The sequence below is a fragment of the Pseudophryne corroboree genome, chromosome 1, assembly GCF_028390025.1.
Source record: "Pseudophryne corroboree isolate aPseCor3 chromosome 1, aPseCor3.hap2, whole genome shotgun sequence".
NCBI lineage: Eukaryota > Metazoa > Chordata > Amphibia > Anura > Myobatrachidae > Pseudophryne > Pseudophryne corroboree.
In genome coordinates, this window is record NC_086444.1 from 183,282,115 (window position 1) to 183,299,311 (window position 17,197).

At 42.4% G+C, this 17,197-nt stretch overlaps 1 protein-coding gene across 2 annotated transcripts in view; it reads left to right on the forward strand.

Annotated features, from left to right (window-relative positions):
• The window catches only part of VCAN (versican), a 107,038-nt gene that overhangs the window by 33,929 nt on the left and 55,912 nt on the right, over positions 1-17,197 (forward strand). For both annotated transcript variants that reach the window (XM_063963951.1, XM_063963952.1), the window contains exons 3-5: positions 2,859-3,236; positions 3,604-3,778; positions 8,754-8,881. In XM_063963951.1, the coding sequence (XP_063820021.1) occupies positions 2,859-3,236; positions 3,604-3,778; positions 8,754-8,881 (681 nt within the window). The remainder of the gene's footprint in view (positions 1-2,858; positions 3,237-3,603; positions 3,779-8,753; positions 8,882-17,197) is intronic.

Genomic DNA, 17,197 nt, shown 5'->3' on the forward strand with positions numbered 1-17,197 from the left:
ATAGTATGCAAATGATAAATGTTACGTCAATGCTGATTGGTTGCACTTCTCCACTGGCTCACTTCTCCATTTTTATCACTGCTTAATACATGTCCCCCTAAGTACCAACCAACCAGCTCCTAACTATCATGTCACAGGCTGTGTTTGAAAAATGTCAGTTAGGAGGTGATTGGCTGGTACTTTATCTCCGTCCACTTTATCTCCATCCAAAGCTTAGTACATCTCTCCCTTAGTCCTTGGTCCCTGAGTTTGCTCCCAACCGGGGTCTCGGAGCAGAGACCCAGGAATTTGCTGGCTGCTAGTCCCGGCAAATTCCCAGGTCACATGTCTGAAAGCAGCATAAATGGGAAGGTGTAAGTCTTCTTATATAAAAGTGCAACTTGTAACATTTGCAAGAACACATGCAAACATGCTGAGAGGATAACAATTATATTTTAGATAAGATTGTGTTTTGGGGAAGCAGTTTCTCCAATGCATACCAGAAATGTTTACATACTGTTACTGATGTTAAAGGGACATCAATAAATGATGTTTAATCAAATGCAAGATTAATCGGAAGAGGACACATGGAGGTGTTGCCCATACAACAATGAGATGCTAGCTATGATTTATCTAGTAGATAAGAAGGTTTGATAAGTCTCCCCTTACATACAGACTATTTCCAGTTACTTTACAAGTCTCCGGATTGTACGTATATGGGCACTTTCTTTTACTTTTTCTTTTACAAGATCTTTTTTCTTTTTTTAGAGCCTTTTCTATGACTAGTAAGGCTTAAATGTACATGAGTAAGATGGGAGAGCAATGCTGCTATGGACAGGACCTGACCTGATTCATACTTCATGGCCGGATCAATGCATATCTGGCTATGGTGTTGATGATTACTACAGTATAAACCATGAGATTTTCTGTATTGAAACTAAAATAATAAAATATGTTTATAGAAAAAAGGATGTTTTCCCTCTCCTGCATTAATCTAGATCTATTGGACTGTGCCATCTTGCAACTTTAATTACAACATTGCCTTTGCAATTACTGTAGCTCCCTAATGTGGTTTTTATACCCCTTTCAGACCACCAGCTTTTAACGCGGGTTATTGTACATGAGCGCACATAACCCCTGTTGCTATGCGGTCTGAAAGGGCCCAGTTGGAATAATCCGGGTCGATCGACCCGGTATTCCAACTCAGGTAGCAAGCATGATTGAACACGTGTCCAGACTGGTTCGCTGGGCTTTGTGAATGGGAAGCTGGGTTGATGGGACCCGTTTCCCGTTCACTCTGTGTGGAAGGGCAGCGCTTGGAGATCATGTGATCTCTAAGTGCCACCCCCACCGCATCACCGCTAGTGTCACCAACCCTGGCAATATGCCGAGTTGGGGACAGTGGCGGCGAGGGGCCTATGGCGTGTCGCACGTGTGAAGCACCCGTGTCAGGCTTCCAGCTGCGACCCGCCTCAGGCAGAGTGAAAGGGGTATTAGTCACATACAGTGTTGTGTTCCCCGCATTGGATCCATATGCATGCAGATACTCACTTTGAATTGCGGTCAAGGGCACAAACAAACAATTCTATCTGATGATTCGAAGACATGTCTGAAAAGCACAAATGGAAACTAGACTGAAAAAAAGAATGTGCAGAGTTTGTAAATTAAATGAAAGAACGTGTGATAGTCTTATTTAGTGAAGACCTAAGTGTCCAGTAATTTTGTCATTGTCTTAGTAACAAAGGCTTGTGTGATGGATATTTATTTATATATTTCATTGTTTCAACGTTCATGTTTCATGTATTTCACAAATTGGAGGTCATATTTGGAGCTGTATTATTGCTGCAGCCTCCGCCTATATGAACTTTCTGTGGTATGGAAAAAGTACATGAATTATGCAGAGTTCGCATAAGGATAGCAGCCCTGCAGCTGGCTATATTTGCAGACATGGATAAAAAGTCTTGTAGACACAAGTTTCAGCTGAAGGAGGATAGATAGTCCACGTGAAGCAATTGCAGTACCGTTGTTCTCCTTGTGGACTACTTTGGGTCCTGAGGCTATAGAGGAAATAATTTTCTCAAAGATTTTGGTAGACGACAATAGGGATTATTGTTTCACGCGCTTACACTGTGCAGAGTAGTTAAAACATAATCTAAATCACTTGGCAACTCTTTTTACTTCCTATACATTCCAGACAAATATGATGTAATGTGTTGAAGAAAGTGGTAAAATAATGGAACCACATTCTTTTGATTTATACAGTATAAAGGATTTTAAATGTATGCATACTGGGGGTCATTTAAAACGGGCACTGCACATGTTACCCGGTGCAAAGTTGATATTTCTTTTTTTTGCATGTTCTTATGCAATTGTCACAAATACCTATATGTACAATGCACTATTTAGGGTAATTAAAATAAGCTGGCAATATCGCAGCATGTGTCATTCCAAAATGCTCTGGGTGCTCAATAATAACCTAATTAAAATGAAAAAAATTGGAGTAAATTCATGGAAATTAGGGAATGTCTTATAACACCTAAAAGAGGTGCATAAAGCAATTTGCAGATGACCATTTTGGTTCTTTGTGCCAACATGTAAAAGTTCTGTCGGGATTCCGGCGGTCAGGATACCGATGCTGGAATCCCACCAGCTGGCAATGCCGCCAGATGGAATACCGGCAAAATAGAACTATTAAGCAAGGGGACTCTTTGCGCTAGCCTCGCTGCCAGCATTCTGGCGGGCAGGATGCCGCTGTCGGGAAATGGACAGCTGGCATACCACCCGCTGGTAAATCATATGTATTCCATTCATGGCACTTCTGTATCACAGATATAGAAATACAGGCAGGACATTAACATTTCTCTCTCTCCTCTTTTCAGTTACAGTGGAAAGAAGTCCTCCAGTTAAAGGATCCCTGGCGGGAAGAGTGACGTTACCTTGCTATTTCTCAACAATACCTACATTACCACCAAGTTACAACATTACACATGAATTTTTAAGGATAAAATGGACAAAAATTGAAAAAAGCAGAGATGGGAAAGATCCAAAGGAAACTACAGTTCTGGTTGCCCAAAGTGGTGGTATCAAAATTGGCCAAAATTACAGGGGTAGAGTGTCTGTGCCAAGCCATCCAGAAGACATTGGTGATGCTTCATTAACAATGGTCAAACTCCGTGCCAGTGATGGTGGTGTTTACCGTTGCGAGGTACTGTTTGGCATTGAAGATACTCAAGATACCATTTCATTGGATGTTTCAGGTAAGATTTGAGTTTTAGATCAGTTGGTGCCTCAAAATGTATTGGTCAGACTATATCATTGGTTCTAAAGTGTACCACTAATTACTTTTTATGATTTTGAGTAAGGATATTATTAGGGACATTAATACATTTGGCTGCCCATACAGGTGGAACATAGTCACCATAAAGCACAAAATATGATAGTCAACATTTACAGAAATAGCCAGCCATAATCACAAATGGTTGTAGCTTATTTTAGGTGGGCAGACAGCGTTTAAGTTCTCACTTCAAAGTATAAGGATAATTAATGTTAAAGTATTGTATCTAATGAACCCAGCAAATGTAAGTGATATTAGACTGTATTGATGTGGATTTCCTGATTTTGTAGGAGTCGTATTTCACTATCGAGCACCAGTAGACAAGTACATCTTAGATTTTGAAAGTGCTCAGAAGGCTTGCATAGACAATGGTGCCAAAATCGCAACTCCTGGACAATTGAGAGCTGCCTATGAAGATGGTTTTGAGCAGTGTGATGCTGGGTGGCTGTCTGATCAAAGTGTTAGGTAAACTGCTAGTAATTGTGAATACTTGTTCTTTGTCATTTTATTTGTACAGTATAGCATACATAGACCTCCACTGATATAAAGTTCATGCTAGTATGTAACACTAAATATGAAATTGGTGAGTTCTGTGTCGTCTTGTGAGCTCTGTATACGTTAAAGCAGAGATATGCACTCTGTACATTGGGGCAACAAGTTGGGCTCCCAGGATCTTTTTTTTTTCTTTTTCTGTTGACTGTCGAATATTCCATATATGCTACCTGGAACTGACAGGAGCCAGAATACTGAAAGTCCCAGATCAAAACAACATTTGAGCACCATCATTGCTTTCAAGAACAACTATCACCTATGTACATTGATTTCAGTCATTTAGTGGGCCTAATCAATATTCATGGAATGCAGCCAATCAATTTCCTTAGGAACTACCTGCATTTCTCAGGCACATCATGGCCGGTATGCATGAGTCATAGCCAGCATGATCAATTTTCATAAGCCATGACCAATATTCATGAGGCATGACCAATATTCATTGGACATGATTAATATTCATGAGGCAGTGACTCCATATAAACCGATAGTCAAAATAGCTTCCTCTATTCTGTACAGGCAACAGTTTGAATTATTGTTTTATTAACGTTTTTTATTATGCTTTTAAACATGTTTTATTATTAGCCATTATTTGAATCACATTATTCTAAAAAGAAAAATTGGGAAATGTATATGACCTTAAGTGAGTCAAAAAATCCACCAAAAACTTATTTTTAGGTCCCAAAGAAGGCTACAGTTACTGAAAGCTAATATATGGTATCTTGTTAATTTGAATGTATCCAAATTAGAGATGTGCGGGTTCGGATTTACTCGGTTCTTAACACCAAAATTAACACAAGTTAGGATTTATCCAGATTTTTCTTATTGACTATTCAAGGCATGTGACATCCAAGAGCCAATAAGATGTCATTTTGAGATCTGGGTAAATCCGAATCCGCACATCTCTAATCCAATTAAGCCTCTTGGAAATGAGTAGGACATAAAAAAAAAATGCAATTTACATGGCTGTCCTGTGAGCAAAATTGCCCTCCCATTGGTCATAACACAGAACATCCTGATCTGCAGACACATAAGCGCAACCACACTAGAAGTGGAGTTGACTTGCAGAAAATGGGCAAAAATAACAAATACAATGCCTTGCTAAAGTATTCACCCCCCTTTGCATTTTTCATGTTATGTTGCCTCACAACCTGGAATTAAAATGGATTGTTTGAAGGTTTGCATAATTTCATTTACAGAAAAAGGCTACAACTTTGAAGATGTTTTTTTTTTTATTGTGAAGCAAACAACAAATAGGACAAAATAACAGAAAACTTCAGCGTGCATAACTATTCACCCCCCTAAAGTCAGTACTTTGTAGCGCCACCTTTGCGGCAATTACAGCTGCAAGTAGCTTTGGATAAGTCTCTATGAGCTTGCCACTGGGATTTTTGCCCATTTCTCACGGCAAAACTGCTCCAGCTCCTTTATGTTGGATGGTTTCCGCTTGTGAACAGCAATCTTCAAGTCTGACCACAGATTCTCAATTGGATTGAGATCTGGGCTTTCACTAGGCCATTCCAAAACATTTAAATGTTTCCCCTTAAACCACTCGTGTGTTGCTTTACCAGTATGCTTCGGGTCATTGTCCTGTTGGAAGGTGAACTTCCATCCTAGTCTCAAATCACAGGCAGACTGAAACAGGTTTTGCTCAAGAAAATCCCTGTATTTAGCACCATTCATCTTTCCCTCGATTTGAAACATTTCCCACTCCCAGCTGCTGAAAAACATCCCTACAGCATGATGCTGCCACCACCATGTTTCACTGTGGGATGGTGTTCTTGGGGTGATGGGATGTGTTGGGTTTGCGCCAGACATAGCATTTTCCTTGGTGGCCAAAAAGTTACATTTTTGTCTCATCTGACCAGAGCACCTTCCTCCATACATTTGGGGAGTCGTCCACATGGCTTTTGACAAATTCAAAACGTGCCTTCTTAATTTTAACACTAAGTAATGGCTTTTTTTTTCTGGCCACCCTTCCGTAAAGCCCAGCTCTATGGAGTGTATGGCTTATTGTGGTCACATGCGCGGATACACCAGTCTCTCTGTGCTGCCTCTCTGATTAATGCCCTCCTTGCCCAGTCTGTGAGTTTTGGTGGCCGGCCGTCTCTTGGCAGGTTTGTTGTGGTACCATGTCCTTTCCATTTGAAGAGGATGGATTTGATGGTGCTCCGGGGAAACATCAAAGATTTGGATATTTTTTTATGACCCAACCCTGACTTGTAATTCTCAACAACTTTGTCCCTGACTTGTTTGGAGAGCTCCTTGGTATTCATGGTGTGATGCCTCTGCTTAGTGGTGTTGCAGCCTCTGGGGCCTTTCAGAAAAGGTGTGTTTATACTGACAGATCATGTGACACTTAGATTGCACACAGGTGGACTTCATTTCACTAATTATGTGACTTCTGAAGGTAATTGGTTGCATCAGAACTTTTGAGGGGCTTCATAGCAAAGGGGATGAATACATATGCACATGCCAATTTTCAAATTTTTATTTATAAAAATTATTTTTTATTTCAATTTTTCTCATTTCACTTCACCAACTTAGGGGTATATTCAATTAAGGTCGGAATGGATCCGACAAGGGCTATTCAATGCCCATCTCAATTTGACTTTGAAAAAGCCGAATTGAGATGAGGGACCGGAGAGGGGGGAGAGCCGCGGGCAGACGGGGGACAGCAGCGCTGCAGGAGGATGTGGCACAGCCGCCAGACCTCACAGCAGCGTCCACCCAGCTCCAGCAAGCGGGACCTCACTTGCTGGAGCCGGGTGGACGCTGCCGTGAGCGGCGGCTATGACACATCCTTCTGCAGCTCTGTGCTGTAGCGCTGCTCTCTCCCGTCTGCCCACGGCTCTCCCCTGTCTGCCCACAGCTCTCCCCCCTCTCCTCCTCTCAGGTCCCTCATCTCAGTTTGACTTTTAATTAAGTCGAACTGAGATGGTCGGAAACGGGGCCAAAACCTGTCGAATTTGGCCCCGTTTCCCTCAGAAGTACGCGAATCGGCAGCTATACCGCCGATTCACATACTATTCGACAAAACGAATTCCCCGACTTGTCAAATAAAAATGCTCGGGACTGAATAGGTCGGAACCCCTTCTGACCTGAAGAAGTCAAAAACTGCCGTCTTTTCGACAAGACTGCAGTTTCGACCTTAATTGAATATATCCCTTAGACTATTTTGTGCATATCCATCACATAAAATTCAGATGTAAAAAAAATTAAATTACAGGTTGTAATGTAACAAAATAGGAAAAAAAGTCAAGGGGCGTGAATACTTTAGCAATGCACTGTAAAAACCTACAAATGAATTTCCAGACAATGACACTTACGTAAGAAAGCACTATCACTTGAGTTGTTCAGAACATGACCTGGGCTCTACTGACACAAAGCACCAAAGTGAAAAAAGATTAGCATCATCTGTGGCATTACCAAAAGTTTCCCTATTATTACTCATTGCTGGAGTCTCAGATATGGCAAGATAAGCACTTTTAAGGACGAAGGAAACAGGGGACTTATCTGCCTTTGGTTAACATAAAGATGTGGTCTACCTGCACTCATCGAGTATCTGAACAACATGCCAACAAAGTGTGAGGATTGGCAATTTTGGAATTGTTTTGGGCTCCCCACTTTACTTACTCCTGACTATACAACATAGCGCACATGTTACAAAGCTGGCGGACAGGCTTGGACCTAAATAGGTATTTTGTATGTATTGTTTTAGGATTGAGCACTACACCTCAGATTGAGATGACTGTGGGACAACGGAGACACCTAAATATACTATATCAATATAATTTGTTCCTATACAACAATATTAATTCTACAGGAGACATTATACATTTTATATTGTGTTTGTAATTTTTGGTATATATTATATAACTATGCATGAACATTTATGCTATTGGAATATTCATTACAAATAAATTGTACATTTGTCTACTGGAACATGGGCGATATACAATGACGTCTGAGACCGCCAGAGGTGTGGAATTCCAACCTTGGATTTTTTTTTAAAGGGGCAATCACTTACAATGCATAGTTTTGCCTTGTAAGTGATTGCTTCTTTAAAAAAAAAGTTTGTGATCAGCCAGTATCCCGCACCTCCGGTGATCTTTGGATGCCATTACATGGTTTTAACTGCCAGGGACAAACTTCAGAATGCTACAGATTCCCTCCTTTAGTTAATGTAGGTATCCCTCATAACATCTTTTTTTTATGGGATTTTCAGCAAATTGCTAAATATGCCTCTATATATACCTGCGAGGATTGCATGAAATTGGATGGGAAGTGAAAAATGTATCAGGCTCCATAATGTTTTCAGTTTTTTGCAATCTGTTACCGCTAATAACTTTAAACATTATGGGGTAAATTACCTAAGATGGGAGTTCTATTTAAGATGAGATGTTGCCAATAGCAACCAATCAGACTCCAGGTATTATCTTCTAGACGTTGCTAGATAAATGAGAAGTAGAATCTGACTGGTTGCTATGGGCAACATCCCATTTTAAATAGAACTCCCATCTTAGTAAATTTGCCCCTATCTGTCTAGTGCAGGGCAGTTGTACAGCACCTTTAAGATACATTGCTTTGGAAGAAATTGATTTACTTGCCCTACTTTATCCTTATCGATGTAAGATAGTGGTACAGTAGCTATTCCCAGCTATTTTTAATCAGCACAAACGGTGTTCTGGCAATATATAACAAACTTACTGGCACATGATGTTTGGAGTTATAGGCCATCAGCAGGTAGGCTGCCTACGTAGGTCTGAATTATAATGACCCATAGTTACATATTATTGAGTAGCAGCATAAATATTAATCTCACATTGGTGACAGTCTGTGGATATTTGCCAGGATAAATAATGTTTTACTGTTGGTCCTTTTTTTAAAGATATCCGATCCGCAACCCAAGAGCTGGCTGCTATGGTGACAAAAAGGGGAAAGAAGGAATAAGAACCTATGGAAAACGTCCAGCAGAGGAGAAATATGATGTGTACTGCTTTGTCGATGAACTAGAAGGTGAGATTCTAAAATAGTGTGCGTTCTTTTCCCCTCCAATGTGATATGAAGGTCAGGAAGCCTTGCATTTTACTGCAATACATTTATATTACATGAAAAACAACAGTTGACCCAACCCTATAGTTATGTGGTTAGCTAGGTCTCAATTACAGCAGAATGTGGAGGTAGTGGATTTAGAAAAGACCATTCAGGTTTGATGCTTTATAGAGCATTTTAAGTAAAGGGGAATTGTTGGACCCTCTGTTTGCTGCATTTGTATATTTATTATTTATTATACTTATCTTCTCAAAGGGCAGCAAAAACAGTAATTTGTCCATTGCTTACAGAATGTAGAGATCCCCAGCGCTCACCGTGCAATATGACATTGGTACAGTAATGACCAGTTTGTCTATTGGAAGGGATAGTATCTCCTCCCATGCTATATAAGGCAGCAAACCTAAATAGTATTTCCTAAATCCGTTACCTCCACATTCCACTGACCCTTGTTCAGTAGGACTATGTTTAACTGAGCAACTGTCAAATAAGTTCCTCTTAAAGGGGAAATCCTAACAACCGCAGATTTTTTTTACGTCCAATTAAGTGGATATCTCCAGGAATCAGAATCAGATGCTTAAGTCATCATTGTTAACAGTACCCATGACATGGTAGGGGCTGTTGTGGTCCAAATGTGTTGTAATGTACCTAAAAGTGTTGCCTACTATGTTTATTAATGTTTTGTAATTAGCCTTTATCTTATATCAGAGCATATTGTATACACTTAATCCCCTACTTTAGGGTTAGTGCTGCTCTGTAATACTGTAGCTACCGCCCTACAGTATATGCTACCAGTGCAATAATTGATTTGGGCAGCCCACCAGTAGCGGATCTTGCCACGGGCAAGCAGGACTTTTGCCCGGGGCGCCACCTTCCGGAGGGCGCAGGGCGCCATCCGGAGGGCGCCGCACCAGGGCAAGATCCGCTGCTGCTGTGTGCCCCCCGCTGCCCGCTGCCCCCTGCTGCCGCTGGCCGCTGCCCCTCCCCCGCTGCCGCTGTGAAGGGAAACTAGACGCGCACCGCACAGCAAAGGTCCTCTCCACGAAGGGAACTAGACGCTATGCGTCATACCGCACATCATTTCAGTCTGTACAGGGGGCGTAAATGACCACGCCCCCTGTACGAAGCCATGCCCCCATATTGCCGCCCGGGGCGCACAGAGCGCCAGAACCGGCCCTGCTGCACACCATACTGTCAGCCTCAGTTGAAGTTCTATGTGATCATTATATTTACTTCACAGAATTGGACACAGGGACTTTAGTGGGTGGTAACAGGGGGCAATGGCGCATGCAGGCGGGTTTCTGAGTACCTAAAAAACCCCTCTGTAGATCAGTGTTTTTCCATCTCAGCACAAACTGCGATCAAGTAGCTGCCGCAACAGAACGCAATAGAGCACTCTGAATACAGAATGTCTGGGGGGAGCTGCTGGTTTCACATGCTCAGCCACATCAACTCCCTCCATCCTCATAGTGCTGGGTATGTGTATATATATATATATATATATATATATATATATACATATATATATATTTTTTTTTTCCCCCAGTATGTATGTACATATGTATGTGGTATGTGTGTATGTGTGTGTGTGTGTCTGCGCGCATATATGTGTGTATGTGAATGTGTTATGATTATATGTATATGTGTATATATGTATATGTATGTATGTATGCATGTATGTATGTGTGTGCTATGTATAAAGATATATATATATACCGACACACATACAGAAACCACCCCTCCCCCTTCCCCCAACGCAGTGGCTGTGTCCAAAGCCGCAGCATCGCTCACACAGGAGACCATGGGGTATATTTACAAAGATTCGTGTTTTGGCCGTTTTGAAGGGTGTTTGAACTCGAATGGTATCGGGTGCATTTTATTGCAACTTTTTGATACGGTCATTCACTAAACTGCCGACTTTTCACAATTCGGATTTTCCGATGTCGATGTGATTCGTAATATCAGGCAGTGTTTTACGGGAGTGATGAGTAAAACACTGCCTGACAAAACACAAGGAATCCCGGCCGGATCTGTGAGATCCGTGCAGGGCTTCATTGTGTACCTTAAAAAAGGTTTTTAAAGTGTTTAAAAATCTGAAAAAAATTGCGTGGGGTCCCCCCTCCTAAGCATAACCAGCCTCGGTCTCTTTGAGCCGGTCCTGCTTGAAAAAATATGGGTAAAAAATTGACAGGGGTTTCCCCATATTTGATCAACTAGCACCGGGCTCTGCGCCTGGTCCTGGTGCAAAAAATACGGGGGACAAAAAGCGTAGGGGTCCCCCGTATTTTTTGAACCATTACCGGGCTCCACTAGTCAGAGAGATAATGCCACAGCCGGGGGATACTTTTATAGTGGTCCCTGCAGCCCTGGCATTAAATCACTAACTAGTCACCCCTGGCCGGGGTACCCTGGAGGAGTAGGGACCCCTTAAATCAAGGGGTATCCCCCCCCTCCAGCCACCCAAGGGCCAGGGGTGAAGCCCGAGGCTGTCCCCCTCATCCATGGGCTGCGGATGGGGGGCTGATAGCCAAGTGTAAAATAAAAGAATTTTGTTTTTTGCACAAGAACTACAAGTCCCTGCAAGCCTCCCCCACAAGCTGGTACTTGGAGAACCACAAGTACCAGCATGCAGGGGTTAAACGGGCCCGCTGGTACCTATAGTTCTTCTGCAAAAAAAATACCCAAATAAAAACAGGACACACACACCTTGAAAGTACAACTTTATTACATACATTCCGACACACACATACTTACCTATCTATGTTCAGATGCCGACTCGGCCCACGTCTCGACGTCGATTCCAGGGTACCTGAAAATAAAATTATACTCACCTAAATCCAGTGTGTCGTGTCCTTTTTTAATAATCCACGTACTTGGCAAAAAAACAAACTGCATACCCGATTCACGCACTGAAAGGGGTCCCATGTTTACACATGGGACCCCTTTCCCCGTCTCCTAGGACCCCCCCTGACTCCTGTCAAAGAGGGTCCCTTCAGCCAATCAGGGAGCGCCACGTCGTGCCACTCTCCTGATTGGCTGTGTGCTCCTGTAGTGTCTGTGAGGCAGCACACGGCAGAGATACAATGAAGCGCCTATGCGCTCCTTTGTAGCCAATGGTGGGAACTTTGCGGTCAGCGGTGAGGTTACTTTCGGTCAACCGCTGACCGCAAAGTTCCCACCATTGGCTACAATGGAGCGCATAGGCGCTACATTGTATCTCTGCCGTGTGCTGCCTCACAGACACTACAGGAGCACACAGCCAATCAGGAGAGTGGCACGACGTGGCGCTCACTGATTGGCTGAAGGGACCCTCTTTGACAGGAGTCAGGGGGGTCCTGGCAGTCGGGTAAAGGAGTCCCATGTGTAAACATGGGACCCCTTTCAGTGCGTGGTCGGGTTTCCGTTTTTTTGTTTTGCCAAGTACGTGGATTATACATTGGACACAATCTACACTGGATTATGTGAGTATAATTTTTTTCACACGTCCCCCAAGGATTCTACATGGAGAAGAGGACCGAGCCTCGTGGGAACATAGGTAAGTATGTATGTATGTATGGAGGTGTGCATGTATGTAATAAACTTATACTTTCACGGTGTGTGTGTGTCCTGTTTTTTTTGGGGTATTTTTTTAGTAGTAGTACTACAGGTACCAGCGGGCCTGGTTTTCCCACGGCATGCTGGTACTTGTGGTTCTCCAAGTACCAGCTTGTGGGGGAGGCTTGCTGGGACTTGTAGTACTGCTACTAAAAACAATATTCACATTTTTTACACATGGCTATCAGCCCCCCATCCGCCGCCCTTGGATGGGGGGGACAGCCTCGGGCTTCACCCCTGGCCCTTGGGTGGCTGGAGGAGGGACCCCTTGATTTAAGGGGTTCCCACTCCTCCAGGGTACCCTGGCCAGGGGTGACTAGTTGGGTATGTAATGCCAGGGCCGCAGGGACCACTATAAAAGTGTCCCCCGGCTGTGGCATTATGTACCTGGCTAGTGGAGCCCGGTGCTGGTTTCAAAAATACGGGGGACCCCTATACTTTTTGTCCCCCGTATTTTTGGAACCAGGACCAGGCGCAGAGCCCGGTGCTGGTTGATTAAATATGGGGGAACCCCTGTCATTACCCCCCCCATATTTTTTCAACCTGGACCGGCTCAAAGAGCCCGAGGCTGGTTGTGTTTAGGAGGGGGGACCCCACGCAATTTTTTTTTTCTGTTTTTACACTAAACAGATCCTTTCCCATAGATAACCAAGCACAGATCTCACTGATCCGTGCATGGTTATCCAAACTCAACTGGAAAAAGCAGGTCTATTTTTTTGCTGCTTTTTTTAACGAATCGAAAAAAAACAGACTCGCCCTTGAGCACTCAGAGACTAACACCCAAATACGAATGAATAGTGAATGCCCGTATTGTATGAAATAACAGCCGCATTTGACCGATGGTCTATTCATTCGTATTTCTGAACTTTGCCAATCAAACCATTACAAATAGACCAGACACTGACGAGTTTTCTGCTTAGTGAATTCCCGGATTGGGACTTATAAAAAAACACACAAATCGGCCGAACTCTGATTTTTAGTAAATACTGGCCCATACCTAAGACAGAGATGCGACCGATGGTGGCATCTAAAGACACTCTTAAACGGAAATGCACCATCTCAAGATGCTGCAAGTGGGCTTCTCAGTTTTTAAAACTCACCAGCGGCATTAACATAAGACACAGATGCAGTTGCAGCAAAAGACGGAGCCATGTGACGCATCCGTGTCTGACTCAGAATCAGGCTCACTGTATCTACAAGTGGATTGAATTTTCCTTTATGCTTTTAAGTTCAAAATGAAAATATAATTTAACTTCCTGTCATCCTGAGAATCATTATTATGACACTTAATACTAGCATTCAGTGTACAGTAAACTATTTAAAATGAGGTTATTCTAAACTAATGTGGGAGGTCAAATAAGGTTTTACAGGTAAAAGCTAACTAAAAGCCACAATAAAAAAAAAAGACCTCAAGAACCTGGCAGAAGGAATTGGAGTTTATATTACATTTGACAGCTAAAAGCTGGATACACTGAACTTTTTAAACAACCACCTACTAAATTGCATTGTTAAAATAAATACATCTATTTATTTTTAAAACACAGGTTTTACACGTGTCCCACTTTTCCAAGGACTGCCCTGTTTTTGCTACTTGACATATTTGTCAATGTTTATTGTTCTAGAAATTGATTAATGTTGATTAATGTTCCTCAACTTAGTGATTCCATTGGGCAAGGTTAGTCACAAGGCGGGGAAGGGGGGTGTGGACCGCACCTGAGTGTGATGCCTGGAAGGGGTGACACCAAACTGTGGGCTCCTCTGTAGTGACAGGAGCCAGGTGCTGCAGTGTGAAAGTCTGCTACAGCACCGGCTCCTGTCATAGAAGAGGAGGCGACAGCGCTGGGAGACAGTCTCCAGAGGCAGCCCAGTACAGCCCAGCATCTCCGGAGCTGCTGGGCACGCCCCCGGAGAGACGATCCCATGAGGCCAGGCCTCCTTTATTGGCGACCACTCCCCCTTTTTGCCGCAAGCAGCTGGGATATTAAGGGTGTGCAGCGGGTGTCACCACACCCGGTGGCACCTCTGGTCAAGGACTTAATACCTACTTTACACTTGTATATACTGTATATCATATTAAAATGGAGCCAGAATATCATGGCACTATCTTCAAATTTATGTTTTGCGTAACTATCAATTGTCACTCTTTCCATATACAAATGTGTTTTTGCCTTTATTACCTATAATAAATGCATAAAGCACTATATCCTATTCATTGAATGAGACAGATGTACAATTATAACAATACAGGTTGAGTATCCCATATCCAAATATTCCGAAATACGGAATATTCCGAAATACGGACTTTTTTGAGTGAGAGTGAGATAGTGAAACCTTTGTTTTTTGATGACTCAATGTACACAAACTTTGTTTAATACACAAAGTTATTAAAAATATTGTATTAAATGACCTTCAGGCTGTGTGTATAAGGTGTATATGAAACATAAATGAATTGTGTGAATGTACACACACTTTGTTTAATGTACAAAGTTATAAAAAATATTGGCTAAAATGACCCTCAGGCTGTGTGTATAAGGTGTATATGAAACCTAAATGCATTCTGTGCTTAGATTTAGGCCCCATCACCATGATATCTCATTATGGTATGCAATTATTCCAAAATACTGAAAAATCCGATATCCAAAATACCTCTGGTCCCAAGCATTTTGGATAAGGGATACTCAACCTGTATTACAAAAAATACTTATATAGAAAATGTCATATTTGTAAGAAGCTAATAAAATTTTTTGAAAAATTCCAAAACACACAGATTCAATTACCCGCAGTACTTTAGAGCGGGTAATTAACAGAGGTAGCCTCAGGCTTTAAAGCGGGAGGCTATTCAGTTAACCTGCAGACGTCTCCCGAAAGGTTTATTAACTCGCAGTTACAGGGGTTATCAGGCATTAATGCATGGAATCGGAAAAGTGTATGGATTCCCGCATTAACAGAGTCACGGGATCTAATAACTCCCGAGTTATCAGGGATTTTTTGTCACCTGCCGGTGTTGGGGCTGATTGAATAGTCCCCAGGTGATCAGTTAGCCATGGTAAATTACCATGACTAACTGAATTCCCCCTAATGCTTTGTTATCTATTTTGACCTTAAAAAGTTAGAATATACTGGTTAAAGAGCTGACGTGTACTTTTTATGCTGGACATATAGACTATTAGGCAAATGGACAGTGATTGCCGTGTATATGGCCCAAAAACCAAGTAAGAATTGCCTAGATCAGTTTTGTGGAGCTCCATAAATACATTGATAGGTTGCCATCTATGGTGCCTAATGGCCGGTATCTTGTTCAGTTTTGTCACGTATAATACGTAGGTCCAAATTTAACATTATTAATGGGGCGTTGGGAGGGGGGGGAAGGGGTCTTGGACTGCACACCTGGCAAAACCATGTGCACTGCGGGGGGGGGGGGGGGGGTTGGGGCAGATTTAACATGTGCAGAGAGAGAGTTAGATTTGGGATGGGTGTGTTCAAACTGAAAGCTAAATTGCAGTGTAAAAAGAAGGCCGCCAGTATTTACCCTGAACAGAAATAATATAACCCACCCAAATCTAACTCTCTCTGCACATGTTATATCTGCCTCACCTGCAGTGCACATGGTTTTGCCCATCTGCTAACAAATTTGCTGCTACGATCAGGTCTGAATTAGGCCCAATGAGAGGTGCTATCATGCTGAGACTTGTAGTGTCACACAGAAAAAAAGAGAATATGCAGTTGCAAATTCTTAAAAAAACTCTACAATTTATCATAAAATTAAGGTTCTTAGCATAATTTTTGGACAAAATTATGAGCCCACCTACCATGGCCAGGTGACCTCATCAGTTGAGTCCCTAACATTCCTATGGTTCAATTCCAGAGCACGGGACCCCCTGGGTCAGCACAACCCAACCGTCCCAAGGCATCACACTATTAAGCAGCAGTTTAAGTGTTAAAAAGTGTTATATAAAAAGCAGTTTAAATACCAAAAATGTGTTACATTAAGTATTACAATAATGATGCCCCACAGCAGACTGGCCACACGAACCCAGTGGGCCCCACGCCCTGAACCTGATAATGCAAGTTCCATAATCAAGGCTCAACCTACTTTACTACAGAGCATTAGTGATCACTTCACTTCTAATACAACGGAGGGCCGGGATCCTTTTGGCGGTAGAGCCTTTGGGTTCTACTTTGCTTTGCATCGCAAGGAAAGCTATTCTGCACTGTAATTGTAAAATACTAATTTGTGGAAATTACTCTGTAATAGCTAAAAGGGGTATGCTATTAGCAGCGGTACTTCCCCGATCCCATATGTTTTTTCATGGTCACGGGTCCAATTTCGGCAGTTCGAAATGCCCTCTAATTGGGTGCCGCGATAATGACCATCAGTCATTAATCGCGATATTCGACCATTTTGACCAGCTGAAATCACTTTGGAGCTAATAGGATTCCGCCCTAAATCTTTGGTGACAATGGTCAAAATATTTTCCTACAGGTATGTGGTATGGTTGGATAGGACTGGGAACGCCATACACCTAATTTGACATGTCACAGCCAAAAGTGTAATGAGGTGTTTTGGGGGTTTTTCGCGCAACAGTTTTGAAAATTTATCTCACCTATAGCTATACGTTTTACTAAAGGAAAATGGAAACTGCCTGGAAACACTGAAATTACAAACTATGGGGCATGTAGCATTTTGCA